Raw genomic sequence first — 17,219 nt, forward strand, 5'->3', positions numbered from 1 at the left:
AGCTGTCGGACTGATGTTCTTGTTTTTAACGGTAACTGATAACATAGTTTCTCTTTTTGGAAATTTCTCGGAATTTTCTTCGTTTTTCTGGGAATAAATTAAAAAATAGAATTCGGATATAAATTCTGTGACATGTATTTGCTAATAAATTATCAATTTTTTTTATAAGACAATCTAGACTTTTGTTTCGACGGTGTTTCGACGATGTGTTTATTTTTTAAAAAAATTTCAACTCAACTCAATTGAACTCCACTTATTTTCATCGGAATTATTACTTTTTTTTTCATTTTTTTAATCATTCAATTTAATTTTTAGTATTAAATTCTCTCAACTATTTATTACTTTTTCACAATTCAATAACACAATCATTACTTTCTCTCAATTATTTATTACTTTTTCACACTTTTTGTCATAATCCAACAATACAATCATTCGAACCATTTAAAACCAAAATTCAACTCAACTCAACTTTAAATTCAAACGCACTCTAAATTGAAACCCCATTATACCTTGTAACTTTAACCGATAAAAGAAATTTGTGTTCATGCCTCATAATAAAAAAGACCTTGTTGAGCGGCGTTTCATCACATTATTCTCGATAAAAGATTTCTCCGGTATCTAGTCTTCATTAGAAAGCCAAATGGCATCATTATAGATCTAGAAAATTATATATAATTTCATATAATTTTTATATTTACAAGTTACACTTATAAAGCCGCGGCTGCTTGTGCTAAGACTACTATCAACTTCTTCATAACCACCATCGGTGGTATGAAGTTGCTGGATCTATCAAATTGAGTCATATGATGTTTTAAGCATATTCAAGCCGGAGATGATGATTGCTCCATACTCTATAGCACTGTTGTGTACTTAAAAAGTTGTATTTATCGAGAAAATCTATGTTGATGGAGTTGGTATTCGACCCGAGATACGCTGAACCGCTTGAACCAATCCACATTGGTAAAGTTTCGAATTTTACAAAATGGAAAAAAATTTTACTCCCTATAAGTCCAACCTCGCTCTGGCCTGAATTAATAGGAGCCCATGAACTTTTTCGGATACTGGGTGGAGAATACCCCTACAAATAGTACATGTTCTTCTGTGGAGGGCTTAACCAGGACATACCCAGCAGAAATGCCAAGAGCGATGCCGTAAATCTTGAATAGCAAAAGATTGTTGAAGCCGAATCATTCGAGGTACGAGATACTATACACAAGGGCTATGTTGTTATTCGAAACCGAAAGCTCTCTTGTGTGCAGGATATTAGGATGTAGAACTCATGAGGCCATTTCTTGACGAAAATATGTTTCAGATTGCCTGGAAGATAAAATTATCTCGAAGACTGTCTGAATAGCATGCTACATATAGAGCAGAGTCCCGACCTTGCTTTGACAGGACCCAATCTAGTAATCGTCCGTCCCTATAATGTAAATCTCGGCGCCATCAAAGAAAATGGAGCCACTCCAAGAGTCGCAGGTTACAGATACATTCGGTTTCGAATAAACCAAAGAAAATGGAGTGACACACATTGTTTTCTCTTTGAACCGATGAGTAATTAAGGTATATATAAATTTCACGAACTAATTAGATGAAGCCTTTTTGCCTCTTATGCTCTTATTGTTGATGGATTAATAGATATGGGGAGATGGGGCAGGAGATCAGTTATGTTCTTCGGTCGAAACTGCCACCGACCTGCATATGCAACCAATCCGGTGAGGAACCTCGTGGATACTCCCTCGTAGATTGCGGGAGAAAAGGGATCCCACTGGCGTCAAATGTTTGTTGGCCGAACTGCAAGCAATAATAAGCTCCTCAGGATGAGAAATTTGAATCGGGTCTAGAAGCTAGATTGGAAACTATGTACTAGGATTCTGTTCTTCTTGCCATTTGTTGAAATATCGGGTACCCGTTAACGCCATTTTTCATGGAGTATATACATACTGCATTGTTGAGAAAGATATATCTCGAGAACTTACATCTTTAGAAGGGAATACTTCGAGCCCGGGGGTCAATCTCGAGTTAACAGCTTCAAGCTTCATTGAGAGGAACTACAAAAGAGAAGAAGTTTCTTTACAAAGCTTCTCACAACAGCAACAGCACGAGCTCACGGTTAGCAGGACAAGTGAAGAATTCCACTAATTGGACAAAAGCCTATGCGTAACTAGATCCATACCTCGACCTGACGCTGAAGCGATTGGATGTAATTGATGATTTCGTCGAGGACAAGCGCTTTGCCGATGACCTGATCAATATTCTGAAAAATCAGAGTCTACGGGAAGAACGAAAAAATGAATAGCAATTGTGATTAACAAACAATACCTTATTACAACCGGGGACCAGGTCCTGGAGAATCTTCATCCTCTCACTTATCTTCTCTCTCCTTGCCTGTCCCAACAATTCACCATGATTAATTAGCAGACAGTTCTCATAATCATAGTACAAGAAACAAAAAGTTCGGGGTCCGCTAAGCGTAAATTATTCGTCAGGGAGCACCGCTGCTCGAGTGTTTCTATATATTTCACATGAAATCTCCATGGGAATGGAGTACGACATCGAAGAACATATAAAAACACGTTGAGGGAAATTGTTCTGCCGACTAAAGCCTCAGCTGGGAGAGACTATACGCTCAATTTAACAGATTACATCCCCCCAACTGTTCCTAGAAAATGACCTGTATTCGTTTTTGGTTTCTCGAGCCGATTTCCGGTAACAAACGGAGCTTTACTGTAATCATGAATAAAATGAAAATGACAGTAATAACCAGAAAGGCGGGAAAAGATCAATTTGGCTTAGTTTACTCTTTCTGCTAAACTGTGGCTATCGGTGGCCTGCCCTCGCCGGGCTCGGACATGGATGTAGTCTTGCTTCGGAGGTTCCTGTGGCTGCGACTTGGCCGTGCCTGGCTCCTCCTCGGCTGGTTTGTTGCCATCTCCTCCGTTATCATCTCCGCTTGGTTTTAGCCGTTTCGCGTCGCAATCACTCTACAGATTTCACAATCAAACTAATTATAAATTTTATGGCAAAATTTCCATGACCAAAGGAATATCATAATAATATCTTATCTTAAACATAATAATGTTTTCCGAATTAATGAGTTTTTTTCTTGGGGAAATATTAATTTCATGATATGATATTAACAGTAATACTGTGATTAAAAACTAATAAATATATAGTGGAGAAAAAATCGAATTACCAAGCCGGCTCCATTGCTCGTGGAGGCGCCGCCTTTAGCCAACTCATCCTCCAACTCACGCCGCTTTCTTCCTCCTCCACTGTCGCTGCCACTGCCGAGGCTCACTCTCTGCTCCAAGCTCGCCGGACCGGCCCCTAGAGCCTCGTGATTGGGGCCGGAGCCAATACCGAACGGGCCAATGCCATTGCCCTGCCCGAACGGCGTTGGATGACCGCCGTTGAGCTGGAAAGGCCAGATCTCCGCCAGGTTATACGGCGGCGCACTGGCGCCGGGGAAGGATCCTCCATTGATCAGCGCAGGCGGATCCATTTTCAACTGTAGCTAAGCTCCGACGACGCAGACCCGGAACCGAAGGAGCTCAATGATCAAACATCGAATCAAGTCTTAGCTCCGATCTGAGCAGTGAGGAGAAGGAACAATGGAACCAACTTCAAGCTGGAAAATGCGCATCAAATCAAATCAAATCAAATCAATTCAGAGCTGAGAACAACTCGGTCGCCGCTGTTGTTTTCCGTTGGGGGTTCATTAAGAATCTGATCCGGACACACCCACAGAGAGAGAGAGAGAGAGAGAGAGCGGGGAGGGCGCGTGGGACAGATCTCGTCAGCGCGTTTCCCTACTTTCTCTCTCTTCTTCTGCTTGCTGGGTAATGGGTATTTCTCTCTCTCCCTTACTTCGTCAATGGTGGTCGGCTTCTTCTTCTTCTTCTTCTTCTTCTTCTTCTTCCTTCGTTGGCTTGGTCTGCTTCTTCTTCTTCACTCTGCTGCTGGCTGCTGCTTTAAGTAGTCTGCCTGGTGGTGGGAGTGTTGCAGGAGAGACAGAAGCCTCGGGAGTCCCCACAAGTCACTTCCAGTGTGAGGTTTTCTCGGAGGGTCCAGCGCTCCTCTGCTCGTGACCTCCCCTCCTCCTCCTTCCTTCTCCACCGTCCGATTTGAAGACCGTCTTAGAGCAGTCAACGCCCTGTGATCCATCTTCACCATGATATATGTGTTACATAATAATAATAATAATAACAATAACAATATATGACATGTCATTTTAACGGGAAATTTTACGGTCCCGGGACCAGACCGGTAGGGAGAGCCACTGTCCGGGCCCGGAGCAACATAGGCCCCCTACAACGGGAGCCCCGATCCAACAGTCCCGAGCCCTCCAAGATGATTCATTGATGGAAATATAGCGGCTCTTGATATTAACCGGTGCACGAGCTATATTACTAGAAAAGTCCTTAGGTTATTATTTCTCAACTTGTCACTTAAGAGCCAGGTCTAATCAATAAGATTGCAGTAATTAAAAGGTGGCCTGCAAAACAGTTAAATAAAATGATGTAATATTACATGTTACGTAAAATTTTTTGGACCAATCACTGAATATTCAGTCGACTGCCCAAGTATAAAATAAAAACTCTTCTTGTATAAGAGCAAATATTTTGTACTTGGTAGCCGATTGAATATTCTATGATTGAACCCAAGCATGTTATATATAACACCTTTAATCAAATTATTGGAGATAATTTTTCTCAAAAATTTATAGAGATTTTATTATTGAATTTGATATTTTTAGTATTGTTTCATCTAGATTATCTTGGTAATCTTGTTTTTAATATTGGTTATCATCATAACCGTAGTATTAGATTCCACTTGTGAGAATTAACTAATAAGTGAAGATTACGCTTTGTCGCCCAGTTCAAATATATATGATTTAAGATGGAGAATGTGAACAAATGTGGATTGGTTCGAATTGTTCGACGCTTATTGCTCTTAAATAAAGTCTCAGGTTTGAGTTTTATGAATAAAGAAAATCAAATCTAAGAGAGATTTACCCCTTAATGGGCCGATCCGGCTCAAATTAGATTAATCGGAGCTTAGTTGGACTTTTGGATACTATAGTGCACAACATAAAAAAAGAGGGAGAGGGTGATAGGATTAAAATTTCATGAAAAAGGTGATTTTGGGATAGTAAGGGGCCCAACGTCAATCACCATCACCTGGTTTAGGAGTCTCTAGTGACTTTCTCAGGGCAGTGGTCGTCAGTATTGGGCCACTAGCGCCTTCCTCTCCATTCTTCTTCTAATTGGCATATTTCATAAATTTGAGACAAAATTAGAGGCAGTGATGTTATTCCTCATAAAATCTATATATAACTAGAATTTACTTGGGTGCATAATGAATGAGATTGGGTGTATAATAAATGCTTAAAAGAAAATTTAAAAAATATGAAAAAAGAAAATTACAAAGCAAAGATAATAATTAAAAATATTTAATAAATGTAGTTAATGTATCTAAATCTCATACTCACTATATCTATATATAACTAAAATTTACTTGGGTGCATAATAAATGAGATTGAGTGTATAATAAATCCTTAAAAGAAAATTTAGAAATATGGAAAAAGAAAATTTAAAAACAAAGATAATAATTAAAAATATTTAATAAATGCAATTAATGTATTTAAATCTCCTACTTATTATATAATAATTAAAGGAAATTAAAAGAATACGAGAAAAAATTAAAGAACGAAGTATAATAATTAAAAATATTTAATAAATGCAATTAAATGTATCTAAATCTCTTACTAAATACAATTAGGGGAAATTTTTTTATAATTTCTTAATTATATTAGTGACATTAACAAAGTTGAGCCTAGCTTGTAGAAATTGATATAAAAAAATTTTGATATTCTTACGAAAATTAAAGAAGCATATATATAATTTATCATAAGAACTAAACATATATATGTACGAATATATTGAAAAGTAAAATTTAACATGTTATCTTTTAATAAATTCTAATACAATAAGAAGTATATATACAAAATAGAGTTAAAATACATATATAAAAAATCAAATACTATTATTTAAGGGAAAAGTGAAAGTTGTAACCGTTTTTGTAATTTGCTTAAACTAAGTATCTGAAAATTACAAAAAATTGTAAAAATAGTCCTCAACAAAAATTGCAGAAATGCCCCAGCCTCCCCCACGACTCTCCCGTTCAGTTTCCACCGTTCTCCAGTCGGTTACCACATCCTTGAAGCACAGAAAATCGCCGCCATCAACAACCGCTCAAGGACCTCCCTGCTCTATCGCTTTCCCTCTTCGACGCCGATCACACGAATTGGCCATAATTCATACCCTTAAGTCTTTCCTTTCTTCTCTCTCTCTTTGAAATTTCGACTAGGGTTAAAAGCTGGGTTTGGACATCGATGTGATTGATGAAAATTTTATAATTTGTTATACAATTGGAAAACCCTTTTTAATATTTGTCTATTTATGCAAAAAAAAAGAGAAGACGAACTAGTAGCAGTTTGGAAATGATAGCAGCAAATTTAGCGCAAACCCAAGCAGTCATTTGAATCAATGTTTGTCAATCTGAGTAAATTTCGTTCATTTGGAGGTCTTCTATATCTGATTGTTAACCTATTTTGGGCGACCAAGTCCTTTGTAATGCTTTCGCGCGATTGGATGTGTTGTCTTTCGTTATATATCGGATGAATCAATTACCTATTTAGGCTGAATTTTCTTGACAACTTATACATTAGATCTGCTTGCTTGGTCATTTTTCATTGTTGCTTGGAAAAGAATGATGGTGGTGACGATTCCAAGTGAGCCCTTGAACAGGGATGTCTTGCAAAGAATGGTGAGTCTTATGGACTTCATTTGGTTTTTATGGATTTCGGGGTTGGCCTTCTACCATTCGAGATCAAATTTTTGTTCCAAAGTGCATCCCTAGCCTTGTATTTTTAACTTTCTATCTTTTATCTGCTTGTCCAGACTTCTTGGAATATTATGAAATACAATCAAATATCATATCATCCATGCAAATCATGACTTCTCAAGTTGACTAATTTATATATTTACAATATTCCCGTTATTTTCTTGATTTATATATCTACTTATTTAATTAGACATCTCATGACATAATGAAACATGATCAACTATCAAATAGTCCATGCAAGTCGTGACTTTTTAGGTTTAACCATAGTGATGGACCACACTCGATTCGAGAAAACCGTTTCATTGTCTTTCTTCTTGCACTCGGGTGTTTTGGAGGAAAGATTATTCAAAAGAGAAGTTGCTCCTTAGGATGACTTGCTTTGTAAAGAGTTCGCTAGCACTTGAATCCTCACATTTGTAGCAATTCAACATGTAGGTCCCCGAAAAAATTTTGCCCCTAATTTAGTCCATGAATTTTCAAAAATTCTAACAAGGTCATTTTAAGCTCTCTCTTTTTTTTCCCCAACACTTGGGTCCCCGAAATGGCCTTTTTGTTATCGTTTGTAAAACTTTAGGGACTAAATTGGTGACAAAAATTTTTCAGGATCGTACATATTGGCTCGCTACAAATTTGAGGATCCAAGTGCAAGAGCCCTCTATCTTTAATTTAATAAATATTATTTTAACTAATTTATATTTCCAAAGCTTCAGGGAGCCACGGTGATCCCACTGGACGCCGTATAATTTGGGAACGGTAGGGTCACCTCCCTTAGCTGGGCGTAAGTACAGAAGCAACGTACGAAGCAGCAGCCGATGATTGACTTCTTATTGTGTCGCGATAATTAATTGAGTATACTACAATGTGATATATATATCTTGGAGAATTTCACCTTTATTTTTTGTAATAAATCGTGGATGAACGATTTTATATATCTGTATATACGTACGATCTAATTTCTAGCATATGTTTTTCAAACTCTTAATTGAACTTTTTTTTATACACTCGGTAATTTATGGGGAAAAAATAAAAATTGTCCCGCATATTTCAATTTAAAATAAAAAAGTTGAAGAATAAGAAATTTATCCGCCGAGCTCATACGGTTATCAAATTAACTTTTTTTTTGTTTTCTTTTTGTATAGGGGGTATGGACCTATAAAGAAATAAAAAACGAGGAGCATAGAAGAGATATGAAAATTTTTTAGGGGGAAAAAAATCGAATTAGGGACGTTATGATTCTTATGCGTGATAGAGTACAGCTGTATATGAACAGCATTTTTTTGTAAAGTTCTTTCCATTAAATCAGCTCTTAAATGATGTTCCCCGCGTGAGTGAGGTTATGCCAGTGGTTCAAATCAACAGAGACGTGAGCATATGTCGAATTTCATCTCAACTTTGAAAAAGACATATATATTGAACTCCTAATCAGTTCAATAGACGAAAAAGGGAAAAAAAAAATCTAGATGATAATAATATTGCATTTCATTTGTGTTGCGTTGCAACGTTTGATCTAATTTGATTGACGTGTGCTGAAGCATGTAAAAAAACATTATATTCACGACACACTGTCACGGAGTGAGACTGAAAACCCTAGCTAGTTGGTCGAAAGGACGACTATATAGAAATCTAAATATATAATTTTGAGACATGGCGTGATGTTTTAAATAAGAAATGATTAATAGTCACATTCGCATATAATAAGAGTAACATTTTAGAGCAGTGCAAGCGACAAATGGAGACCGCCAGCACATTTAAACTGTCCATACATGCAAAAGAATCATATATATCAGCAGCAGAGGTTTTCAACTCGTGCTGAAAAAAATGGAGTGGTAGTTCAACCTTACTAAATTTGGAAAATAATAGACCATACAATACAAAGTGCCGATTGCCGATCAAAATGGGCATCATGGATGGCCGTTGTCACGCGAAGTCGGCCAAACTTCAAATTAAACCATTCATTGACTATGATAGAAGAGAATCAAATTTTGGAGAGTAGAATTACAAAAAAAAAATTAAATGACGTGCATGTCGATAAAAGAAATTTTGAACGCCTAACCAAGATAGTAAAAAAAAATGCTTAGATAATTATGAAAATTTTTCTAAGTACTATGTAGTTTATTCAAATGTTACTATTATCGGATCGATAAAAATTAGAAAAAAAATTTATACCCGTTCGTTTTTTTTTTGACAAAATAATGATGAATACCTAACTTCACCCTTTTCATTTAGTAGAGAGAATCCATATTAGACCCGGCAAAGGCAATGCCTCCGAAAGAGTTTGTCCTTCATCACTCCTAGTCCTATTATATATGAATACATATAGCTCGAGATATGGTACCCCTAGAATTGATATCATTTTACTTTGTCTGTTAAATCTATTGATTTCCTTTTTTAACCTCCATTCTATCAGTGTGGGAGTCTCTTGTTTGGTTTTACGGTAAACATTTCAACAATACGAATGGTTCCATCAATAACAAGAATATATATATATATATGTATTTGGTGACTGTCATAGTACCGCTACCATAGAAAAGTATAGAGAAAATCTTTGAATGATCAAATATCACATAATTATGTAATGATGAAAAACCTTTAAAATTGTCACGATTAAGAATAGTTATGGTATGGCAATCATAAGAGTGATGACATTATCACTCTTTCTCCTGCTTATTATAATTTTTCATGCCACTTCGCGATATAGGATCACTGAAAAATTCTAAAATTATCGAGGTGGAAGTAATTATCAATTACAATATATGAGAATTGAAAAAGTGAAATGAGTGACCCATCTCTCTCTCTCTCTCTCTCTCCCACTCGAGCTTTCTCCTGCAATTTCTTCACGTGGAAAATGCACATCTTGTGCCAAAAATCTTTGCCACTACTCCAATCAATCATGGGATGGCATCAATTTCATGACATCTTCATGTGAGGGGAACTTACTTAAAATGGCAAGTGGTTCACTTTCCCAGTTGACAGGGAATCGGGTTAAGTACATATATGACGGTCTATATACCATCCATATATCTATCCATCGTCTATCTATCTAATCTTAACATCTATGCCTATATAGCTAGCTAGTTGTTTTGTCCTATTACATTTCACGCATGATTTTTGGCTGCTTTCCTAAGTAAATTCCGAAAGAAATAGAGCAAGAATTGCCTGATCTTGGATCGTTTTATATATCATGGGATTCGTTTTCCAAGTAGGAAAAGATGACATGTAGTTAGGAAGAACACGTTTTCCTTGAAAAAGACTTGCAATGGAAAGTGTCTCTTTTTGTTTCAGGCATATGATTATATTTGGGGATATTTAAATTTCATTAAAAAAAGCGAATATACGAATATGCATATCTTTTGATCAATGAAAACTCGGAGTCGACTGATCAAGTGTTTTAAAGCAACTACTATGTAATAAGCGACATGCCGAATCGATTCCCAATTATACAACTATAGCTATGTATGCGCTCGCACCTTAATCTTCAATTTTCTGGTCTATTCCTGAACGCATGAGATGTATTTTCTGTATCTATATGGGGATACACTGATCTCTTCAAAATTACGTCATAATGTTTCAAATATCACAAAATATACTTATATATAAATTTTATAAGTTCTTTTTAACAATCAATTTCTTCTCATAACAAAATTTGGCCGAGCTGTGGCTTGGAACCTACCACCTCATGCCACAAGTAGTTATCAATAGATGGTATAAGATCGGTCTATAACAAATTAACAATAACTTACTAACGGAGGTTGGTTCAAGCGATTTGGCATTTGTCCTACTTAAGCAAAGTTTTTAGTTCGAGTCTATGAATCCATGCTAAAAAAGTTTTATCCCTTAGTGAGACTGACCCAGCTTGACTGGAATAGTCGTGATCCAATTGGACTTTCGGACATCATGGTTCACATCGAAAAAATTGAATAGTAACTTAAATATATAGCCGAAAGCTAGTCATTTGATCCCCAAAACATTTTGGTACCTAACAAGGAGTCGAGAGGAAAGATCAAGGCGGTCATTAAGGGGCCAGGGCAGACGGAATCAAGGCCACCTCGAGCGGGATCTTTGTGGCTATGCGGGGAAGGACTATTTTGATAGAAGAAATTTAAAATGTTACCATCGTCACTTGTTATTATTGACGAGTCAGCTCGGTTTCCAACCGTAAATGAAATTTACTATTTTAACTCATCATCTTATATAAAAAAAAAATAAAAGAAAAAAGGAAGGGAGCTGAACGCGTTAATGACTGTGCGAGCGCGAAGTCTTTATTTATTATTATTATTTTTTGGTTTGGGTGGGGTTCTAATTAATAAAGTGACAGTCTTTTCTTTAATTAATGCAAAAGGCTGTAAAAAAAAAAAATGCTTTAGCCTGCCACGACAAGATCCAACAATTGCCCAGTTGGCGTGGACCGTCCTAATTCTATATTCGGATCAAATCATCAATTATCATTATTAATTCTCCCATGAATCATAAGAGCTTGCTGGAACCTCGTTAGATCCATCCATTTATGTATTTATGCATGTATGTTCGTACGTACGCATGTATATAAGTAAATCCCTGCTGTATAATATATGTACTTAAAAAAATATGTATTTTTTCCCACTGAAAAAAAGATATACATTTCCTTTTCATTTCGAGTGTGCAATATAATAATATATGCGATCGTCTGAAATTAAGAAATTTTAAAAACAATTTAGACATGTAAACTTCGAAAAAATATATAAACAAATATATTTTTTGATCATTTTAAAGATGTCTATTGCCTTTTTTTAAAAAAATTCATTTTAGTATATTTGCTCTCAGTCGAAAAGGTAAATTTGATGAACGCTTTTGATATTTAAAGAAAAAAGAAAAAGGATTTTAAGCCCGTGACTGAAAATAAAGACTCGCAAGGCAGCTTTCGCCATCAATAGTAAATAATAATACATATATGACTCGATTTCTTACTCCTTGTACATACCATACAGGATTATTTACATCATATTGCTAAGTACATGGGAGTACTGACGGGGGACGATCGATATATATATATATATATATATATATTGATGACTGTTAAATAATAGATGGCATTATTCGTTTCTCTTTTTCATTCTGTAGGGGCATTCGAGGTGGGGCCTTTTGACGAATAATCATTATCTGATTGATCGAACTGGGTTTACAACTATAGCAGTACAGACTCCTTCATTAGGACTGTTGCCCCCATTAATTCAATAAATGGACCCCCGGAAGGGCAATTATTTAGGGGAGATAAGATGAGGACCCCTTTTAGAGGGCATTTTCATTTATTTATTTTATTTTACATTTTAATTTTTGTGGAAATAATATGGAATCTTGAACAATAATTATACTTACAGAGACAAATATAAATTTATTTGTAATTTTTTCTTCTTTTTGGGTGGAGAATGAGAGATGAGCTGTAGAGTCTTGTCCAAGTCGAAAATTTGGAAGACAAAGGAGACATATCTCAGCTTGCACTGTCTTGTAGGACACTTTGGTGGGTAACATGTGCCTTTTCTTCATTAATAATAATAATAATAATAATCATCTCCTTCTCCTTCTCCTTCTTTGTGACTCTTCTTCACTCTCTCTAGACTCATCCATCCAATATGAAAGGCATTAAATAAATAAGCCAAAGTAAGGTTATTGCCTTGAATTCGATTTCCACTGTCGATTTCGAGGATCAACCGAGTTCAGGACATGAAACTGCCATCACAACTGCCAATAGCAATAGTAGCAAGAGCAAAGGGCTAGAATGGTCAATAACAGTTCCATGATCCCTTTGTAAATTTTGAATTTTTCAGAAATCAATTGACTTTTTTCAACTGATGAAAAATCAATGTTGCAAACTTTTAGCGTCTTTATCAGATCAAGCAACGAAAAAATTAAGTTCCGATGGACTTACTTGGAAAGCCATTCAGCGGAGACAAACCGAGCGTTATGATGCCCTTCGAAAGAAGAAAAAGAGGGCAACATACACACTATACAGTGTCGAAGAATATATTCATATTCATATAAGAGACTATCTTTGCAAGTGATATTGGGCTCGTGAGAGATTCAAACGGGCCGCTGGTTCAGCGGAGCGGGAAAAAAAAATCGGCCCAAAGTTGATCAAACGACGTCGCCGTAGAGGCAGCTGAAACTTAAGTAAAACGACGTCGTCGTCTTACCGGTTCCGTCTCTTCCTCTCTCCGGTCCGGCGTAATAAATGAACGCAGCTGAGCAGAACGGTCATTTCATTTCCGGCGGGAAACACCGATCCATATGGAGCTGCTCAAGCTCTCCAAGTTCAAGCTCCAGCTTCGAGCGCTCGTCTCCGAAGCTCGCGATCTCCGGGTGAATCTCTTTCGCATTCTCTCTCTCTCTCTCTCTCTCTCTCTTTCTGATCGTGATCGTCCTCGGATTGCAGGAGAGAGAGCGGTCGGCAAACGAGCAGCTCTACATCCTGTCTCAGGTCGAATTCCGTGCCACTCATCGACTGTGAATTTCTTTTTGACACTCGGCAGTGATGTTATCAATCCGCAGCAGAAGCAAAAGCAAACCGAGGAGGAGTACGGCAGGAGGGTCCAGGAATTGCAGGCGGAGTTGGCGTCTTCCGATGAGATTCGGCGGAAGCTCGAGAGGCAGGTCCGGGATTTTTATCTGATTTCTCTTGTAAAATCGAGCTTTAGGATGTGAAATTGTTGCCGCGTGCTGCAGATTGGTCATCTTCAGGATGAGAATGTGTTGCTCGAGAACAAGCAGAAGGAGCTGAACGCGACCATACAGGGTTTAGTGCAGTCACGGGATGATTTTATCTATGCTTATGAGGTTTTTTTCCATCAGTGCAAGTCCTTCCTATTTAAGCAGAGCACTTGCAAATTGATGACTATGCCACTGGAAATAGTCTGATTGATGGTTCTTAGTCTTCTTTAGCGGTTTTGGACCGCACATCAACAAAATCACAAAGAACCGATATCGCATTGATATGCAGGAATCGACTTGCGAAATGAGGCGTGCCATTGAGACTAGGGATAGGAAGCTTGCAATGCTATCGGAAAAAATAAATTCTCATCTTCTTCTATTCGATTCAATAGAAAAGGAGGCGCTTTCGGTCAAGCAAGTCGTGGATAATGTGAAGCACGTTGTGAGTGAGAAAGAGGAGTTAGGCATGTCTGATACTATTATGGATTACAAAATTTTATCTCCTATCGAGATGGGAAGGTGCCATTCCCGGTGCTGAACTCGTTTGTCACTCACAGCATCCAGCTTAAGAAGCAAAATGGACAAGGTCTCTGCATTCGAAGAAGTCTTTATAGGTAAATTTATACTTTCCTTAGCTAATGGGATTTCCCAATTTCTAGTTTACTTTGCACACATGATATCAACAGATTAAACTTTTGTCACTTGCATTAGTAATGCTTGTTTTCCACGTCCATCCCGCGCGAAAACCAAGTTTTAATCGCATTTGATAGCACATTATTAATTTCTCACAGAAAAGATTCGCGATTTGGAAAACAAGATGAGAAGAGATGACGGAGAGTTACAGAGGAAGGATAGGATCATTTCGGAACTTGAAGCACAGCTTGAGGCATCAAAAATTGGCAATAAGTACCAGAGTCGTGTTGAAGAGATATCCTTGAATCGAAATATTGATTTTGAGCCTGCTAATTTAAATGGAAGGGACATTTGTCGCGGTCGTTCCATCTTAACCTATCTCACCTCCAGCGAACTCTATCAGCAAAGGATGAGGCTGTACAGAATTTACTTTCTGAAAAAAAGGTCTTATTGTGATTCGTCATTGTTTGCTGACTGTTGATTCTAACTATGGTACTATCTGAATTAGCCTCCTTAATGATTCCTATATAGGGCCTGCTTTTTGAACTAGGAAGTCTGGCTAGTGTACTACAGAAGGTTCATGATACATTCACAAATATGAATGAGAAGGTTAGTGCTCTTCTAATTTTCAGCAAATGCCGCTTTTGAAATACCTTTCACATAGAAAGTCCATGATATAGGTTCATGTCGCACGCTGTGATGACGACTCGATGATACTTTGTATGTTTAACCATTTTTACATTTTGGAAATTTTCTTTGTCCTAATGGTTAATGAAGGCAAATTAATCAATTCTAAACATCGGTAGTCAATATGGTTTGATCTGTTTGATCATTGATATGTTCATTGCATAGTCTTAAATTCATCTGTTGATAAGTCTTTAAAAAGTTTCTCGTAAGGCAAATTGTCTCTTAACTCATTAATCATTTCCTTCTCCTCTGTTCTATAGCATCTTCCTGTCAACAATGTCAGCATCCCTCATCTCATTCTTCTGTTGGACATTTGAACCTCTACTCAGGAAAAAAGAAAATTCGCCTCGGCTCTGGGAAATCAGCAAGGATTTTATCTGGTTGCTGATGAAAGAAACGGGTATGATCAAGTTCACAGCAGCCTTCTGATTAGTTTCAAAACCTCAATATCTTCACTGCCACTCGGTTGCGTTTTCCCGAGTCAGCTTACTGTGTGTAACAATAAATTATTCAAAAGAACATTCACTGGCATCGGCATGTGCTCTATGGATAGAGAAATCAATACAAATAATATTTAATTAAATTCGTTTGCAGCATAATTGACCGCAACGAGATAACTATATAATGCATAACTAAAACATGGCAATTCTATGTCATTTATGGAAAGATTATATATGTTGCGGGACTGGACCCTTTTGTTTGGAGGTTCAGAAATCTAACAAATTTTTCTTTCGGTCCTTTTGGGCATCTGAAGTTCAACTCTACAACTGAGTAAGGAGACTCAGCCGTTCAATTTCTTGCCTCAAAAGAACTAATCAATTTCTGATATGCATAATGTGTACAGGGTAGTACACAGTATTTATTGACGAGAAGTTTTTGAAAGGAATTATTCTACGGGGTAATTAATATGATCACATGTATACGAAATGACCTGAGCATTTCTTTGATGGTCATACTCCCATTATGTAGAGATCCTTGCGAGGAGAATGACCTTCTTATCACGGGCGAAGGATCTCCAAATGGAAATTGCAGGAGAGATGCTGCAACCAATTCAGGTTTAGCCCAATTTCCTAGATGCTAATGTCTCCGCTGCTATCGGCTTACAATGAATACTGATCTTCTGTGTATAATGCCCCTTATTCTTACAACTTCTGCAAAGTAACAGTTGCCAGTACTCTGAAATCTTCATAATTAATCTTTCCCGCTCTTGGGTTTTCGTCCATTGATGACTAGGGGGCTATCATGTATCTAAAATAGCTTCAATATTGATAAAATCATCTTAAAATTTCTGTGGTGCTCTGAACATGATCCTTTTGGATGCAGAATCATCGATATCGCAGAAGCAGAAACCAATAGGCGACAACTTTCAGGAAAACATGTCCGCAACCTGTGCTTCTGAGGCAAGAGGCTCATTACCCCATCATTTGCAGCTTAAGATTCTAATAGTCCTGTTGAAAGACAATTTTCTTATGATGAATGGCAGTTTGCCCGGTCGCCTTCACAATCTGCTGCTTGTTTTGAACCTCTGGGGGCAGGTCATGCTCAAAGTGTGTCTATTCATGATGGGAAGGTATGCCTATCTCGTAATTAGTCCCGCGAGTCCTAACCGTTGGTCCTATCTCTGCTTTATAGAATCCAAAAGTTGGAAATTATGTAATTTTAAACGAATTAACAAATTCATGTTCTAACGCCATTCATTTATTTGCAGGAAAGTGGCAACTCTCTACAACATTTGGAATCTGAATGCTCGACGGCACGAGTAGAAAATGCTGAAGGCTAAGGTCCTTATTCCACCTTTTTATTGTTTATTAATTCTGATCATGCGAAAAGTCGTAAAAGGCCGTTTTCGGACCGAAGTTTATGGAACTTCTCTGAAATGTTCATTGAGAACACGAACATGAACTGCAATGGTTCTACAATCTACCCGGGGAAAATGGATCTTCCAGTTTGTATCGTTAGCTTGCGTAAAGGGCTTACGGGTAATGAGCGTGAGGCCCAATAAAGCGACCCGCTCTGCAATGGTGTTAGGATGAATTACCAAGCCCATAGGTTTGGGGTAGTATTTGTGCTAGAACAACAGTCGATGATACCGTCTCCTATTGACCCTCTACTGGTCATGTAAACTCGGAGTATTATCGCCGAATTACTCGAGCCAAGCCAAGTATATTATGTCAGTGACATAGACTGTAAAAATGATAGGAGCCGGTATTGGAACTCAATATAATTGTTCTTGTTGGTTCCTTGTGTCACTTCACATGTATATATCGAATGGAATAGCTTTTCTTTCGTGCATATGATGATGATATGCTTAA

At 37.3% G+C, this 17,219-nt stretch overlaps 2 protein-coding genes across 4 annotated transcripts; one reads left to right on the forward strand and one right to left on the reverse strand.

Moving 5' to 3' along the window:
- Window positions 1-1,173: 1,173 nt before the first annotated feature.
- LOC116199909 (transcription factor BHLH094) lies at window positions 1,174-4,035 on the reverse strand. The gene is made up of 6 exons (XM_031530497.1): window positions 3,194-4,035; window positions 2,799-2,981; window positions 2,320-2,385; window positions 2,174-2,242; window positions 1,977-2,048; window positions 1,174-1,791 (listed from the first exon to the last, which is right to left on the reverse strand). The coding sequence occupies exons 1-6, from the start codon at window positions 3,500-3,502 to the stop codon at window positions 1,663-1,665; spliced, it is 828 nt and encodes a 275-aa protein (XP_031386357.1). The 5' UTR covers window positions 3,503-4,035; the 3' UTR covers window positions 1,174-1,662.
- Window positions 4,036-13,088: 9,053 nt separating this feature from the next.
- LOC116199867 (putative protein tag-278) lies at window positions 13,089-17,219 on the forward strand. Of its 3 annotated transcripts, none has more exons than XM_031530434.1 (14): window positions 13,089-13,239; window positions 13,313-13,357; window positions 13,429-13,530; window positions 13,603-13,713; window positions 13,877-14,051; window positions 14,145-14,201; window positions 14,379-14,515; window positions 14,605-14,664; window positions 14,752-14,829; window positions 15,237-15,307; window positions 15,877-15,962; window positions 16,231-16,307; window positions 16,391-16,477; window positions 16,616-17,219. In XM_031530434.1, exons 1-14 carry the CDS (start codon window positions 13,168-13,170, stop codon window positions 16,685-16,687), a joined length of 1,230 nt encoding a protein of 409 aa, XP_031386294.1. In that variant the 5' UTR covers window positions 13,089-13,167; the 3' UTR covers window positions 16,688-17,219. The 3 variants fall into 3 exon arrangements, with proteins under 3 accessions (XP_031386294.1, XP_031386295.1, XP_031386293.1); XM_031530435.1 differs by having other exon boundaries at window positions 13,432-13,530; XM_031530433.1 differs by lacking the exon at window positions 13,313-13,357 and having other exon boundaries at window positions 13,097-13,239; window positions 13,410-13,530.

This window comes from Punica granatum, chromosome 3 (genome assembly GCF_007655135.1).
Source record: "Punica granatum isolate Tunisia-2019 chromosome 3, ASM765513v2, whole genome shotgun sequence".
Lineage (NCBI taxonomy): Eukaryota > Viridiplantae > Streptophyta > Magnoliopsida > Myrtales > Lythraceae > Punica > Punica granatum.

What these genes read in the sequence shown, in the direction of transcription:
- LOC116199909 (XM_031530497.1), bottom strand. Translation starts at nt 3,502, where the DNA reads ATGGATCCGCCTGCGCTGATCAATGGAGGATCCTTCCCCGGCGCCAGT. An exon ending in CGAGCAATGGAGCCGGCTTG is followed by an intron (nt 2,982 to 3,193) that starts GTAATTCGATTT and finishes TGAAATCTGTAG; the next exon opens with AGTGATTGCGACGCGAAACG. An exon ending in TGGTCCCCGGTTGTAATAAG is followed by an intron (nt 2,243 to 2,319) that starts GTATTGTTTGTT and finishes AATATTGATCAG; the next exon opens with GTCATCGGCAAAGCGCTTGT.
- LOC116199867 (XM_031530433.1), top strand. Translation starts at nt 13,112, where the DNA reads ATGAACGCAGCTGAGCAGAACGGTCATTTCATTTCCGGCGGGAAACAC. An exon ending in ATTTTATCTATGCTTATGAG is followed by an intron (nt 13,714 to 13,876) that starts GTTTTTTTCCAT and finishes ATTGATATGCAG; the next exon opens with GAATCGACTTGCGAAATGAG. An exon ending in ATTCGAAGAAGTCTTTATAG is followed by an intron (nt 14,202 to 14,378) that starts GTAAATTTATAC and finishes AATTTCTCACAG; the next exon opens with AAAAGATTCGCGATTTGGAA.